This window comes from Parasteatoda tepidariorum, chromosome 2 (assembly GCF_043381705.1).
Source record: "Parasteatoda tepidariorum isolate YZ-2023 chromosome 2, CAS_Ptep_4.0, whole genome shotgun sequence".
Lineage (NCBI taxonomy): Eukaryota > Metazoa > Arthropoda > Arachnida > Araneae > Theridiidae > Parasteatoda > Parasteatoda tepidariorum.
The window spans coordinates 55,753,552-55,770,900 of record NC_092205.1 but is presented as its reverse complement, the minus strand read 5'-3'; the positions used below and the strand labels follow the sequence as shown (position 1 = coordinate 55,770,900).

General features: G+C 26.4%; 1 protein-coding gene across 5 annotated transcripts in view; it reads left to right on the top strand.

Moving 5' to 3' along the window:
* Positions 1 to 1,677: 1,677 nt before the first annotated feature.
* LOC107457469 (sorting nexin-13) overlaps positions 1,678 to 17,349 on the top strand; it is a 47,019-nt gene continuing 31,347 nt past the window's right edge. The window contains exons 1-14 of one of the 5 annotated variants that reach the window (XM_043045160.2): positions 1,678 to 1,926; positions 2,527 to 2,636; positions 2,839 to 2,932; positions 5,246 to 5,332; positions 5,803 to 5,924; positions 6,145 to 6,260; positions 7,342 to 7,449; positions 8,886 to 8,974; positions 9,058 to 9,141; positions 10,588 to 10,729; positions 12,882 to 12,997; positions 13,942 to 14,041; positions 15,409 to 15,464; positions 16,946 to 17,080. In XM_043045160.2, coding sequence (XP_042901094.1) covers positions 2,527 to 2,636; positions 2,839 to 2,932; positions 5,246 to 5,332; positions 5,803 to 5,924; positions 6,145 to 6,260; positions 7,342 to 7,449; positions 8,886 to 8,974; positions 9,058 to 9,141; positions 10,588 to 10,729; positions 12,882 to 12,997; positions 13,942 to 14,041; positions 15,409 to 15,464; positions 16,946 to 17,080 — 1,359 coding nt within the window. In that variant the 5' untranslated portion in view covers positions 1,678 to 1,926. Of the gene's footprint in view, positions 1,932 to 2,526; positions 2,637 to 2,838; positions 2,933 to 5,245; positions 5,333 to 5,802; positions 5,925 to 6,144; positions 6,261 to 7,341; positions 7,450 to 8,885; positions 8,975 to 9,057; positions 9,142 to 10,587; positions 10,730 to 12,881; positions 12,998 to 13,941; positions 14,042 to 15,408; positions 15,465 to 16,945; positions 17,081 to 17,349 lie in introns of all 5 variants that reach the window. The other 4 variants (XM_043045162.2, XM_043045158.2, XM_043045161.2 and 1 more) reach the window with 4 other exon arrangements.

Below are 17,349 nucleotides of genomic sequence, written 5' to 3'. Positions count from 1 at the left end.
ATTTGTTTGAGTTGAATTTAAAACAGATTATGTAATAAAATTTTGAAGACTTTCTTCTCGGAGCATCTAACAACGACACATCTAATTAACTCTGAAATTTTTATTTAAGAAGCGTAAATATACATCATTGATTGATGCATCAGCAAACAGTTTGCACTGCAAATATGATAATTTATTAAGTTTCCACTCAAATAAATTCGCTTCATTCTGAATAAAAAGTGCACCATAGACAAACAAATTGCGNTTATGTAATAAAATTTTGAAGACTTTTTTCTCGGAGCATCTAACAACGACACATCTAATTAACTCTGAAATTTTTATTTAAGAAGCGTAAATATACATCATTGATTAATGCATCAGCAAACAGTTTGCACTGCACATATGATAATTTATTAAGTTTCCACTCAAATAAATTTGCTTCATTCTGAATAAAAAGTGCTCCGAATTTACTGCTGAACACTCATTTTAACAAAATTTTTAAAGACAGTTTCCCTCTATATAAAGAAATTGTAAGCGCCACCGCTGTTTTAGGTGCTCATTAACTTAAAATTTCATTTTGTTTCGCTACCCGCACAAACTATTAGACTTAAAATTGCGATATATATATATATATATATATTGCGCAGAATGTATGATAATCCATAGATATACATAGAGAAATGTACAGGAAGTAACACAGAGATTGAAAAATATTTAAATTTAACATCCGATATTAGTTCGAGAGTGTTTGAATTACAGTAAAAAATTGCTGTGTTGGTAGATTTGTGTATTACTGAAATACAACGGCGGAGTTTCAATTTGAAATCATAAAAGGGGCAATTCGTGGATTATTTATTTTGGCAGTTTTTTTTTTAAAAAATATTGGCGATTTATTCATTGTTGTAGAGAAATTTGTTCATCATATCCAAACCCTTGCAAGACCCATTTCGCCAATGGGTAAAAAAAAACAATGATGATCGAATGAAAAGCAATTTCTGGGTTAAGGAGCGGAAATGCTATATCCCTACTTATGAAAATGAGCTAGCCGATCAGACTCGTCTTTTCTAGAACTGATCTCGTCTTTCTAAACAGTAGCTTTTGGAAATGCGCTTTTAAACAATTGGATGCTTGCAAGTTACGTAGGTAAATCGACGCATTGTTGATTCAAAAACTAATCACGTTCGAATCGCAGGAATGACGCTAGCTTACAGGAATCCAATAAAATCTAATTTAAATCACACGGTTAGGCATAATCATTTCTTCTTAATTAGTTGCAAATATCTAATTGCATTAATTGGTAAATACCATAAATCTGTTCTCTGCTACCAAAACGGGGGTGCCATCGCCTTGTCTCTAGAGAGGATCAAAATTTTAATAGCCTGTCTTTGGATTTTTCTCAGCGGCCATTCTTGCTACATGTGATTTATGCACTTTCCATTGCCATCAAAGCAAATTGAGAATTTGAATGGCAAGTTCATTGCAAGAAAATGTTTTTCAGTCTTCCTAGAAGGCAATTGGAAGTGAGAGAACCAATGATAGAGAGAATTACTCGTTAGAAATGTATTCTCTAACGTAATGTAATGAAATATAAATTGAGATTGAAAAATAAATAAATAACCAAACAAGCACAGCGCACATACGTTAATTTAAGTTGCAGTGCAATTGAGTCTTAAAATTTATTTATAATATAAATTAGTTGAACTGGCAACAGGAATTTCACTTTTTTTCTACTGCTTTTTGATCGCTGATTTGTTTACATTTTACACTGCTTTCCTGTCTGGTTTTTCCTTATAATTTTCAGATTTAATGACCATAACAACTTCAGTTTTCAATTCATCATGCTATTATTGCTTGAACTAATTTGATTTGCTATGCATCAGTTGCAGAAAATGTTCATAGTAAGCGTGACATGCATTCTGTAAAAGTTCATCAATATGCCTTTTTGCGGTATGGTAGGCGTTTTGTTATTGTATTTCGTGTTTTTTTCTTTATTTATGGTCAATTATTTTATTTCAACATTTCTTTCTGTCGCTTTTTATATTTTTTATTATATGCCAGTTTTTATTTAATTTTATTTCTGGTTTCTCTTCACCATATTGAACTCAAAATTAATTAAATCTTTATCTGGTGTTAGTCAATAACTTGGAAAAATATACTTAAAAACCACGAGCCTATTGGTTTTTCACTTTATAATCGATCACACAACATGCATTCACTGTTATATTAATAATGCATTTTATAATGCAAATAGGGAAACATTTATTTAAACAAATTATTTTTATGCTCGAAAATATTTACTGTCTCTATTACAGTTATGAAGTTATTGTTCAAACATTTGTGTTGAAGATTTACTTATTATCTACATTTTTTAAATGTATTTGCATGAAATATATTAAATTGAATATGCACTAGGAGCGTTAAAGTTAAAAATATCCTATTTAATTTATTTATGTTTAAGTGCGTTAGCTTAAAAATTAAATTAATTTTGTGTCATATTCACATAATTATAAATGACCTACTGCATCTTTACAATAATATATTATTTAGATGATTTGGAAAAACTTTTGGCTGTGGCTCATAATCGCTCTCTTCATTGCTTCATTTGGACCAGTTTTATTGATCACTTTAATCTTCAGCATTTTAATTCTAATTTTGAGGTAAGTAAGAAGCTTTAATTGTTTATTTACATGTCCACAATTTAAAAAGTTTTAGTAGTTTTTACGTGAAAGCTTTCTAAATTTTTTATTATAAAGTCAAGTTTTTTTCTCTCATTAAAAATTTCTATATATTACCTATTCTTGAATTTTATTGTATAAAGTCTGAAGTATGTTCTAATATTTGTTGTATCTTTCTGTGTAGTATATTTCTGATTACTCATGTCTATAGCCGAAGAATATCAGTTGAAAAAAATGATTTACATAGAAGAGTTGCTTATCCTACTCCACTTTTAAAGGTAAATGAAAAATATATTTGCTAAAGAGTTTTGTTGCAATTCTTTAAGTTTGTACTATCTACTAGGTATTTTTATTTTTGATATTTCTTTTATGCTTAGAATGATTTACTTTATATGGCACGTTATATTTTTGAAATGGATTGCGTTAAAACTTGTTTCTAGTTAAATTTTCCCTATCTATGCGTTTTAATATTTTTGATAGATTTTTATGCTTGAATTTATTAGGCATTTTTTTATTTTTGAAATTTAATGGGTTAAAACTTGTTTCTGGTTTCTAAAGCAGAAGATGCTAAAATTTTGATAGAAATAGCATTTTTATATTGGTGAGTTTTTCCTCTTTTTGATGGAATAATGCTCTTTTTCAATTTGATTAAAAGAAAAATTAAAAAAAATTTACTCTATTACGAATTTTTAAATAGGAATATTTTTTTAAGTTTTTTCTTACCCATGTAAACCTGATTTCAAATTACCCAATGTGATTTCTGTTTAAGTGATTTAAAATTACCCATCACAATTCAGATTCATACTCATTAAAATCACGTACTGTGTTTCATGTTCGTAAAATTTTAAATTTCACATTGTGAAAGATATTTGTTCTGATTTAAAATTCTATATTGTTATTCATATTCAAAAGATTTAAAAATCTCATATCTGGATTTCTATTATTCTGTTTTAAAAATCACACATCGAGATTTATATTCACGGTCATTTTAAGGTTTTTCTTACCCATGTCAACCTGATTTCAAATTACCCAGTGTGATTTCTGTTTAAGTGATTTAAAATTACCCATCACAATTCAGATTCATACACATTAAAATCACGTACTGTGTTTCATGTTCGTAAAATTTAAAATTTCACATTGTGAAAGATATTTGTTCTGATTTAAAATTCTATATTGTTATTCATATTCAAAAGATTTAAAAATCTCATATCTGGATTTCTATTATTCTGTTTTAAAAATCACACATCGAGATTTATATTCACTCGATTTAAAATCCTAAAGATCCAACTTTGATATTCATATAAATATGTATTCATGTAAATTTACACGGTTTTATATTTTAAAAAAATCCTGCATCAATATTTTTTATGAAAAAATTTATAATATTCTATGATTATATCCTTCAGCATGCTTTTTCTTGCTTTCATTTATTTTTTCAATTATTTCAAAAGTGTTTTGCACATAAAATTTTTGGATTTCTATTTTCAACTTTTTTGGATTTTTACTGATTTCATCCCTAAATTCAATCAAAGTCCTTGTTGAACAAATAATATTTTAAGTAGAACTATTAAGGTTCACTTTTTTGCAGAACAGTTTAAGTTCAAGACCTGTTGTATGTTTAGCAATTTTTGCTTCATCATGAGGGCATTAATTAATTTATTAATGTAAACTGTTCATAAATTAGTTCTTTAAGGTTTTTTAAGTTTGCATTGTAAAATTATTCATCTTATAAAAAATTGTGATTTTAAATAATGAGAATTGTTTATTTATCTTTGATGTTCCCCTCTCAACATTTCTAGTCTCGAAACAGTTGTATTTCTGTTTTAGGGTTTCTCATTTAAAAAATTCTTTGTGGTCTGAAGTTTGAGCACAAGTTTGTTATTTTCATGCTATCTTTTGTTTATTTATATTTTATCTTTTGTTTATTATTTAATTTTATTTTAAATAAAATTGTTTGACAACTGGCTGTGCAGTGTAAAAACTGTTTTTGTTTTTAAGCAAATAATCAATTTGTAACAATTGATCAATTTGAAACAAATGATCAATTTTTAAACAAATAATCATCTTTGAGCTCTTACTATTAACCAATAGTTTATTACAGAGTAAATTAACATTAAAACAGTTAAATTTTTATAAATTCAAATTTGATGGCCATTTTATTAGTTATCTGGCTGTTGTTTAACTGCAAAGTATATTTTTGTTTTTAATAATAGTTTCAGAGAAATATTTGATAAACAAAAAAGATAATCATGACACCAATACCTCATTAACAAATTATAGTTAATGTTTTTAATAAGTGCAAATTTTTCTGTGCACTTTGTCAAAAATAAATAGCTTAGCATTTGTCTAATAAACTAAAATTTTTAATTTTTAGCTGATAATTTCAATATTTTTCAGGGGTGATTGTATTAAAAATAATTTAACAATATATGAAATTATTATCAAGATTTGGTCATAAATTATTCAACTTGGATGACAACTTTGGATCTTATTACAGATTTAATTATTATTGCATTTATATAACTTATTAAGTGATGTAAAGAAGCTATAAGCATGTTCATGGTATTAATTTCAATAATTGTTACTTTTAGATGCATGGGCCTGGCTCTTCAAAGAAAAGTATCAAATATGACCAAAGATTAACAGGATCCAATATGATTGATGATCCTTTACAAGAGGTTTCAGTGATTTCTTTTGTATTTTACACTTTTATACCTAATTATATTTGTCTCAGTGTTTTTAATTTTTATGTTTTAATAATAGGAAAACCTGCCTTCATGATGGGTTTAGCATTACAACTTGCTACATATGCAAATCTGTAAAAAATGCAGCATATGCATATTTGAAATTATAAAAAATCATTTTTCTTGCTGAAGACCTTTTCACCCCTTCCATAAAGCAAAATAAATTTTTATTTTACGTCCATTTTTTGCTTCATATTTCTTGAAGTGAATTGTTTGAAGGCATATGAATCTTAGTGCTCTTTTATTACAGATCTTTTTATGGAGATTCCACCAAAAAAAAAAACATTTGTTGATTAAGGAGTAAAGAAAGATTTTCTATAAGCTTTTTTTTTTAAAGTTGTATTGTACTTTTTTATAAACTATGTTTTCATTTGAAGTAATGAAGTCTCTATCTGTTACTCTAGGTTCTTAATTATGCTTTTCGAGATTATATTGCAACTTGGTATAGCCATATTTCTAAAGATGAAGATTTTCTTTTAAGTTTAAAGGATCTTGTCAGAAAAGTGATTGTGGCATTTTCTGGCCGGTATGTTTACTTAATTTGTTAAAATTTTAGTAATATTAGTTAATGTTATGTTCACAACATTAACAAATTTAACTGTTGAATTACTTTGAAGTATTAATTAGTTTTGGTAGCAAATATTGAAAAATATTAAGTTTATCTCCTAAATCATGTTAGTTAAATTTATTACTTTCTTTCCCATATAAAGTTACTTTGTTTATACATCATTACTTTTAAATTTTAGGTTTAAAGATGTTGAATGGGTTAATTATTTAACAACAAAGTTAGTTGATGATTTTACATCCCATCTTCATATCTTTCGTAGAGCACATTCTCGTTTAAAAGATTTTCAGAAGAAAGGTAAGCATTCAATTTGTGTTGCTTAAATAATATTTCCTTAATTGTTTTGTTAATAAATCAGTTTAAAAATAATTGCAGTGGTAAGTTGGCAAACAATATTTTTAAATCATAATATTTTTAAGTTATGTTGTTAGGCATGTCTCATTAAATTGTAGCCACCTTGTCTGTTTTCTATTACTGGACATCCCAGAAGCAGAATATTTTCAAATGTTCTGCAACAGGACTTATTAATTTATACAAATGTTCTGCAAGCATTTCACAGCAAAAAAAAGTCAATTTTACGTTAAAATACTATATTTTCATTTATAAAAATAAATAATCATACACAGATACACTACATTATTTTTTAAACCAAGGCAAACATTCTTGATTTGTTACCTTCTCAATCACTTTTGAAGTTAAAAATTCTGTTAATGACGATGATGATGATGAAGTATTAATAAAATACCTATGATATGAAGGTCCAAACATTAAAATAAAAATCTTTCGCAGGGACAAGTGCCCAGATGGTGCACCACTTGCAAACATGAACCTTCGCCGGTCTGTTGTTAAAACAACTTCTTCATCTCCATCGAAAGCATTTGATCTTTTAGAAACAATTCTGTCAATCGTAGATCCCTACGATTCACAAATTGCTTCTGGAATGGGAATAGAAAATATAAAAAGTCATAAACTTTATGAAATTTGAAATCTCTGAATTTAATACTTTTACGACTTGCTTTAGAAGCTCTCTTGATAAAAATGGTTACAGAAGTATTAAAGATACAAATTGTTCTGCAGGACTTCATTTGTTCTGCGACGTACGTCACAGTTGTAGGCACTTTCTGCTTCTGGGCTGGACATAAATGTATATATTAACTTTAATGGCTATATTTCATCCGGATAGTTGCACCCTTTTTGACTTATTATTTGGAGCAGGAAGTGAGTTAATGTAAATATGCATATTTTAAAACACTTTCATAACATGTATGTTTATTTGTCATTGGTTTTCTTTATTTCACTTACAACATAAAATTATGGTGGCTTTATTTGGACATTTATTAAATTAAAGATGTTTTTTAATGTAGATAATATTTTTCAGATCCAGCAACAAATATGAATCTACTGTCTTTGTTTTTTAAACTTGAAGGTTCCTCTGAAGATAATCTAAGTCATAGTTTAGTTTGTACTTCTAAAAAACATGAACAAGGTATGTCAAGAGTTTGTTTGTTATATTATTTTTAAGTATTCTTATGATTTGAAATAGATAATATCTATTAAAAAAGTGTGCAGTGTATGTAAATGCAGTTTTTTATTTTATTTTGTGAAATTTATTATTTTTCTTTTTAAAATCTATATCTCCAATTAAGGTTTCAATTTAAAAATTTTGTATGACATTTTGTTGCTCTATTAAATACGAAATATGTAATGACATATTGAATATTTTTCTACTCAATATCATTTGATTGTCTTTGAATTCATTAAATTATGTTCAAAATTTTCTGTTATGAAAAAATGAAGCTGCATAAAAAGCGTATCGTGGAATAATAATTTTAAGAATTTCAAATTTGTTTAAATTTATAAAATTTTTAGTTTGAAAATTTTTATGATATTAAGCTTCAGTCTTCATTATGTTATGAATTTTATTAGATAAACTCATTGAGTTCTGCAATTAAAATTATTTATTTTATGAAATTTGTAAGTAGTGCACTGCTTATAATCAATTATAAATTAATGTAAATTCATTGAATTCTTCATTTTGAAATATACACCTAGCTTAATAATGCTGCATTTTGTTGCTTTTAATTTTAAACACTGCATTTGGAATAAAAGAATTGTTGATCAATAATCTTGACCTTTTAAATTCTTTAAACTAAAAATCTGAAATGTTTTTGCTTAATGTTCAAATCTAATTACATGCTTTCATAGTTCGATTTTTTTTATTTTATTTTCTTTCCACATTTTTGTGAAATATATATATCTTTTTTTTAATTGCTTTTGTATTTCTAATAGTTATGCAATTAATTACTTTTAATTATTTTCATTTAATTTGATTTTCTACTCAAAAATTAAATTTAAAAAATTGATGTGTTAAATATATAGTTTCAACTTTAAAATAAGAAATGTGTTTTATCAGACATGTTTTATTGAAAGTTTAATTTAAAATTAATCCGTTTTAGAAAATGCTTAACTTTTGAACCTTCAAAAGTAAGTTAATAAAGCATTTTTTTTTAAAAATAAATAAATAAATTTTCAACGGAAAAAAATGCTTATTATTGAAAAATTCATGAAAAAAAAAAGACAGCCAGAGGAATAAATAGATTTTTCAAAAAAAAAAAAAAGAAAGAGAGAGGGAGTAAAATTAACATGTAATATTAAAGACATTCAAATATTAGCACACATTGATATATAAAGAAATATATTTTTACAATGAATATTTTTGTTTAATCTCAAGTTATGAAGTGTTTTTGTGTTTTATGTCAATACTTTGGTATATTCTGTTTCTTAAGGCTATAAATCAGCATTAATAGAATTGATTTTTCTTTCTTTTAAAGTCAAATGAAAATAATTTTATTGCTTTTAAGCAAAGAATGTTATTAGAAATAGTTTATTTTGACTATAGTTGTTTTTATATCATTCTTTTAGAATATTTGGAGGAATTATGTGAAGTCATTATGTACATTATTTTACCATTTGAAGATTTCCAAAATTTAGTTTCTAGGCTTATCTTAAGGGTAATTATAGAAACTTTATTCCTTTTTTTTAATTTTGTTTTAGTTTCTAAATTCTTAGCTTTAAAAATTGTTTTATTTTTCAGGAAATTATTGTCAATGCAGCAGTTTTACCTATTATTGATCTCGTATCTGACCCAGATTATATTAATCAAATTATTGTTTGGATGGTGTGTATAATGTTTTTATGAATAATATTTTCATTGGTAATATTTTTATTATCATGTTTTGAATATCTAAGTTTTACAGAAGTTAAGTGAAATGGTTTATCTCATTTTTTGTTAATAAATAACTTTTTTTAGTACTACATAATTGTAAGCTGGCTGAAGGCAAGGTATTCTTTCAAGCCCTCAAAGTTGAATAGTATTATCTATCATATTAAATAATTTAATTTTGAAATTGAATTGAATTTAATTTAATTTAGAAATTGAAAACATGTCAATAATAAAAATATTAAAATAATTGTGGTAATAATTAAAATGACAAAGGTTTATTAATTTTTATGATGAATGGATAGAATTACTTTTTTTTGTTTAGGTGCTAATTTTTTTATTAGGAAATACTTGATTTGCTTGGTAGTGGCAATCATATTCTTTATTGACTTAATTTTTATTTTATTGACTTTATTTGTAACTCCCATTGATGAGGATGATACTTATTAAAGGGGTTTGTATCCATTTTTGATGCTTTATATGTTTTTTAATTTAATCTAGTTTTATTGTGTAGAATTTTTTTTAAAAATAGTATAACTGATGAAATTTCTTATGGTTTTAAGAGGTTAGTCATTCTTTTTGGAATTACTATTTTGGGTACATTAATTAATATGCAGCAATTCTGATAAAGTGTTTCGCTGAATTTTTTGTTGTTATAAATATAGAAATTGACAAATATCATCGATGTTGATACCCAACTCATGAAAGTGCTGTGTGCATGGAAAGTGCTGTGTGCATCAAAATGTATCACAATTATCATTAATTGTGATACATTTTGATTACTAATTGTTTGGAAATTATGTTAAAGCATTTATTTATTTTTTTGTCATCACTACTCAAATATTTCTACAATAACTAAATATTTTTGAAGTTTGTGCTTGACTTGCGTGGATCCCATCATGAATTTATATGTAATTACTCTTACCCCCCTCCCCTGCTCTTTTTCCGCAACTATGCTCTTGATTAAAATTGTCTACATAATTTTAGTTGATACCCAACTCAATCATAACCAATCATATCTTTCAATTCTCAACCACATTTGTTCGATTTTGCATCGATTTGATATAGTTTTCGGTCACCATTCCATAGTTATCGCTACGAATTTCCACATGATTTTATGTGTCCTATATTTTTTACAGGCTATTATTAAAAAATGCCAAAAGAGAGATTTAAAGAAAACATAGCAATGCAAAGATATGAGAGAAATAAAAAGAAATATAATAATTAAAACTCGTTTCTCAGGTTGATTTTTTGATTGATTAAAATGTAACAAATATAACATTCAAAAGCTGAAAACTTATGAGAAACATGGCAATAAAATTTTGTGCTGCTGAGTCCTGTACATGAAAATATTTTATGTATATTTAAAATCTAGTATGAGAAGCTCAAAAAATTTATTTTTAGTGCAAAGAAACAACTTTTACCACTGATGGATTTCTACTTGTTATTAGATGTACTGATAACATTGCAGAATTGCAAGCAGTTCAAGAAATGGTGAACCATGAAATAGCTGTTTTAAGATCCAGAGACTCTGGTGGAAATGATGGTAAAATCTTATTTATCATAATTGGACTGATTTTTTATTGTGCTTTACTTGGCTTATTGTTATTATGTTTTATTGGCTTATTCAAAAGAATTCATACAATTTATTTTACTGGTGACAGAAAATCTGAAATTTTTGTTGTTGCTCATTCTTGTTTTTCTTAGAAGTGTCAGCTCTAAACCACTGAGTATTGCAAACTGTTTGCTGTTTCTCTACTCCCACATTATTTCTTCTGTGTTCAACACCTTAGTTTACATAGCATTTAGTATTTGTTCTTATCTTGAGCTGAACTATGAAATTAATTACATTAAAGCTATTGCCTAAGATAGCATTTTTTATTTTTAATTTCTAAATAGACTTTTTTACTAATTAAAAAGAAAAAAACTGTAGGAAAGCTTTTTAATCCACATTTTACAATAGTTTAAAAATCGAGATTTGCTGCAAAACCAGGTTAGCTTTAAAGTTGGCTATCTGATTAATGGTGTTTTTGGTCTGGTTTCCAATATAGGCTTATAACAGTTGATAAATTGTGACTAAATGCTTAGCGTTCCTGTGTTTTAGCTTGTGACTGTGCACATAAGTTTCTAATTGAGTTTCATGTTTTTCTCTACTATTAGTTTCATGTTTTTCTCTACTACTGTAGAAGCAGTGTCTCCTAATAAATCAAAATAAAAAGGAAAAGTGATATGGTATGTCATGGTGAAAAAAAAAGCCAAAATTCTTTTCTGAGTATGTGAGATATGAATTGGAAAGTTGACTAAAGATTAAGAAAATTATAATGAACCGCAAGCTTGTGGCAATTTCTCTGGGTATTGCAACTAAAATTATCAAAACTTAATGATATAAGATTTCAGGTTGAATTGGGATACTGCCATGGGTTAATATTTTCAAAAACTTTTTTGCAAGGACTTCAAAAGACAAAGAAAGAAACAATGAGGTTGAAGTCTTAGAATAAGGTGACTTTTAGGATAAACCATTATCTTCACAAAAATATATATGATTTTTAATTTTTTTTAAAGTCATAAAAATTCAATAATTTTTAAATCTCATATATCAATATTTATCAATATTAATCTCATATATCTTTTATCTTGAAGTTCTGATCAATATATGTGTGACTAATATCGTTCAATTTTAATAAGATTTCAGTTTTTATTAAATTAAATTTAATTAAAATAAACATTTGTCTATTTGCAGTCTTAAAAGCTCATATTTGAGCATTAAATTTAGCCAAATTTAAGTTTTGGCTATAAGCAAAAGTAGCTAACTCCAGGAAAAAAACAACTTTTTAACTCCCATCTTTCACATGCCTCTACCACCTAATATGGTGTTTTAAAACACACTGTCCTAATCCGTCAAAAACCTGAGTTTTGTTACCTATTTCAGAATGTATTTTTTATAAATGATCTGTTATACAACTAAAAACAATTTTTTCCTATTATTAATTTTAAGTTGATTTGTTTCTATATTTGTCAGTCTTAATTTAAATTGCTTGTGTGACTTTACTTTACCTATTAACAAAACATGCACAATCACTCTATCAGTTCTAAATGAACAAAACAATTACAAAATTAAAGTGAAGAAAATAATAAAACAAAATTTTTAAAAACTATGTTCTTCAAATGAACTAGAAAGAAGATTGTAATTTTGTTTTAGTTTAACAGAAATTGAAAATGTAGGTTACATAAAGAGCAATTTTGTTGGTAATAAAAGTTTAGTATAAAAGTAATATGCTGTATGATTTCACTTTAAATCTGACAAAAACTGAATTGTTTTCTCTTTTCTAGTTCCAATCAAAAACATAGTTTTTTTAAAATCAATTTTGTTTTATTATATAATATATGAACACTTAATAGTAATACATTTTCATCTGCAAGTTCTGTTTTTTATTTTGCATTTCACTTAAAATTTTCATTTTGAAGATTTAAACTATCTATGTTAAAAATTTGTTCGTTTGCTTAAATTCTATCTGTTAGAAAATTTTAAGTTTAAAAATGTCTGTCTAAAAATATTTTTTTGGAAATGCTGAAAATATTTAATTTTCTTATACCTAAGTATATTATTAAACATTACTATTTGTTATCTTTTTATTGTTTGCTTATTTAGGAATTTTGTGAAAAAAATTTAAACTAAAATTTTGGTATGGACATTTTAGATACTGAAATAAAGCAACAGTTGAGTAGTTTGTCTTATGTTCGTAAAGTTGTCGAAACACAAATGCGAAGACTCAGTGATGGGAGTGTCGATACTGATTCAACTGGAATGCCTACAGTAAGAAATTAATATATTTGCGAGTTACTATGTTATCTTTAAGCTAGTAAGTCAATCATTTGCTTTCTTGTCCTTCGTTAAATTTTATATTTTCTTTTTTATACTATACCATATTACAGAATTACCTATACTTGAGAAACAAAAAGTGCTTGTTTCATGGGCTCCATCATTAAATCCAAATTCATAGTTAACACCAAAACTAAACATAAAAACTCACAAAAAATGCTTTTATATTCTTTATTTTAATCTTATTTTTTAATTTCAACTTTTTCTATTAGGGATAAAAAAATTTTTATCAAGGTTTTAAGTGGCTGAATGAAAGACAGTTTCTACAAATTGTTATTTCCAGAAAAGAGTGCTTTTTACATGTGATTGAAACTGGATATGCTTCTATAACTGTACTCATTTCTGATGATATTCATGCCTTCTAAAAATTTACTTATTTTCTGGAAACGAGAAAATTTTCAGTCTGGCTGGCATTTCACATTTCTTTGAAAGTCACAATTGCTGTTAATAATTTCGAAAAAATCTTCCATTGTTTCGAAATGACACCAAAACATATTTTAGAATAATTAAGTTCTAAAATACCTTTAATAGTTTTAAACAATCAATCATGTACAATGCTTTTTCTTTATAATTTTTCATTATTTCTGATATTATTTCATGCTTTTCAAACTAATTCTCTTGCCTGTTAAATCCAAAAAAACTGGAAAAAATTATTTTCTGAAAGAGTATGTTCTGCATTTATAATGTATCAAGCGTAGCAGTCTATTTCACTCTTAAAATCAGGAATCTCATTAAATGTAGGCTTGTTATAAATACGTTCTACTGTATAAAAATTCTTATTTGTTTCTGTGCTATTTTCTTTAACAATCAATTTAGGAAACAACTCGGGAAAAGTATCTATTGAATTATTTAAATAGATGTGTAAATTATCTTTTTAGGGCATTGATTGGAAGGTTTTGACAGAGCCGGGTGTGAAGCTTTTCCCTCTACATTTTGATGTTGTTCTGACTAATAATATAGCCCTTCATTATTTTACTGGTCAGTGGTTATAATTTTTTTCCATTTAAAGAAGCTAAAACTTGTGATCTGTTATGTGAGAAAAAATATTTAACTATTAAGTTTCATATAACTCTTTAATTATTTTTTGGTTCTTTTTGAAATCCATAGGCTGAGCGCTAGCTGCTTTTGCTTTCCTCAATGAAATAGATGTTCCACAAAAACAAATCGATAATTTGTAAGCTACAAATCGTTTGTGGTGGCCCCCTTTACATGGTGGACGCTAGAGGACCACTCGTCTGGTCAGCAGAAGGGGAGATAAGGAGTGATAGATTTATGAGGAATTGGAATGTAGAACCCCTTATCTTATCAATTTGTTTTTGTGGGAAGTCTATTTCACTGAGGAAAGCAAAAGCAGCTAGCATTCAGACTTACTGGTTAGCCTTTGTGCTAGATCCATTCCATGAGAATGTAATTAGCAAATAATTTAAAAACACGAAACCCAACTCTCACATTTTTGATCTACGTTTGTTCCATGTATTTAATTTTATTGTTAGTATAAATAACTGTGCCATCTTTTACTTTAACTCGTGCGCTCGAATTAATTTGAGCACGCTAAACAGGCCAAACTGTGCAGACTCGAGACAATTCGAGCGGCATTGTATTTTATGCTGCCATAATTTTTCCCACTAGAATATAATCGAGAATTGAAAATAACAATGTGAAAGCTAAGAAAAAAATCGTTTTATTGATATTTATCATTTACATAAGATTGTAAGCTATAACACTTATTTATTCAAGAATAAAATAAAGCCTTTTTCCATGGAACAAAAGCGCAGTATTTCAAAATTGTTCACCAAAAGAATAGTTGAGCCAGGACAATGTTTCAAAGTGTGTTGTTTTACATTAAAAAAATAGATTTTTTTGGCAGTTTTTTTTTCTTTGAAAAATCTGTACATTAAGGGGTTAAACAGGCACTCTTTTCAGTGCAGAATCTGCTAACATTTTTTATTTGTTTTTACATTTATGATGAACTGCTTCTGATCAAACGTTATCTAGAGATGGGGAAAAGGAAAAGGCTTCACATTCAAAGTCATAATCAAGCATTCAAACTCATTCTAGTCATAAATTATTATTATTTTTTTTAAAAAATTGTGTTATTTCTTTGAATATATATATAGATGCATTATTTTAAAACTAAGGAGTTTTTTTTTTCATAACTTAAAAGCTACATGGAAGCACCATGTCTGTGTTTATTCTTTATTTTTGCATTTATATTTTTTAAAAAAAATTAATTCAAAGGAATATAAGTGCTCTTGTTGTCCATATCAATCCAATTTAATTTATTTCAACATAAATTTTTCCTTTTAATTAATGTTATTTTTTGTTAATATTTATATCTCTTTCAGATTTTATGAGTGCTTTGTCAGCACAAGGTTATATTTTCTTCTATCATTCTGTTGAGGTAAGTTGAAATATTGTGTAAATGAATAAAAGACTTTCTCCTCATGTATTGTAACATTTTTATTTATTTTTTTTATTTTTTGGTTTAGCATTTTAAATGAATTCTCAATTTATTTTTTAAATTTTTATTTTTTTGTTGAAATTTTATATTCCCCCCTCATTTTTAGCAGTACTCATTTAGATTATTTGTTCATTTGTGTGTTTTTTAGAATTGTTAAATTAGTTTTATTAGGTTAGGTTCAGAAGATTTTTTAAAATACCTTAAGTAAGCTGAATTATCCCTAAAATAATGTCATCAAGTTATCCTTTCGAGAAAAATCCGGATGGTTTACTGGTTTACCACCTGAAGTTGAGAGTTACCCTAATCAAGTTACCTTAAAGTAACCAATTTAATAAGTTGAGGATTTTATCTCAGCCGTTATCTAAAACTTCTTGTATGTTCAGTACACTTTCATACTTTATATCGCAAAGGTTTCCTATTTTCTGATAAAATTAGAGAAAGTCTTATTTACTATTCGGGTTAAGTTTGATGGAAAAGGGGTAATTTGGATTTTATTTTCACTTGCAAAAGATTTATTATAGTTCTATACTTTCATATTTTACATAGTTTGATACTTTCATATTTTACATAGTTCTATAATTCAGGTGTAAAAATTTTTTAAAAGTGCATTTTTTATCAGTTGCATCACATGAGTCACTCATTTTCTGATAAGAAGACTGCTTATCTTAATCATTCTTATGAGAAGGCGAATGTAATGGCATCTTTTTTAAAAGCAGCTGCATTTTGTGTTTTTAACACTTTCAGAAAAAGGATCCCTATATTTTATCATATTCATCTATATTTCATCAGTTAAATCCATTAAAATTTTCATGTAAATATTTAGGATTTGAAAGATTTAGAAAACAAAGATTTAAGTAATTTGATTGCATAATACTTTCTTCAATATATTTGTGATAAAATTTGTGGTTGTTCATCAAACATGCAAAAGAATACTATAAGAGTGTGAGAATCTTTATATTAATGTACTTAATGTGTAACATACTTGATTGGAAATTTTAAAATTCATATTATTCAAATATTCAAATATGATTCTTTTAATGAACGGTAACATGATCAGAATCTCAAATATAATTTTATTATGTTTTCAACTACATGGCTTATCAGTATGTTATCTACAATAAATCTATTTTCCATTCCTCTTTTTCATGAATTTTTCAGACTTTAAAAATCAGAAATTGGCCTTTTTTATCAAAGTGAAATGCTAATGTGAAATGATATCCATCTTTTATAATTGACCTTTTTTATCAAAGCGAAATGCTAATGTGAGATGATATCCATCTTTTATAATTAGATAAAGTGTATTTTAATTTTTTAAGACCTATAAACTTATTTGGAAAAAATATGCACTGTAATTGTCCATTTTTTTTTTCATAGTTGAAATCATATAGAAGTTAAAATTTGTATAATATTTCTTTCTTCAGAGTTATAAAGTTTCTGCTGAACAAATGCTATCTCAAAGTAAAATCAATGAGAATACCCAATCACCAACTCCCCCAGACATGGAATGTTTGAGAGAAGCTGCTGTTCATATTTTTGATTTATATTTATCTGAAAAAGTAAGTTAAATGAATATCCAAATTATGTAATTAATTTATTGTTAATTGTTCTAATTTCATGTGTTAAAATTTAATTTTGTCTATCTTAGATGGTTTTTAAAACTCTTGTTATAATTTACCCAGATATTTTTAATAATAAGATTAAATTATTTAAAGTGTAAGCTATAGTTATCCAAGCCAATCAGCTAAATCCTTTCACTTTAACTATAAAGATTGAAATATAAAATATGTTATTGGGCTTATCACCTATGTTTATTGCTATTTCTAAC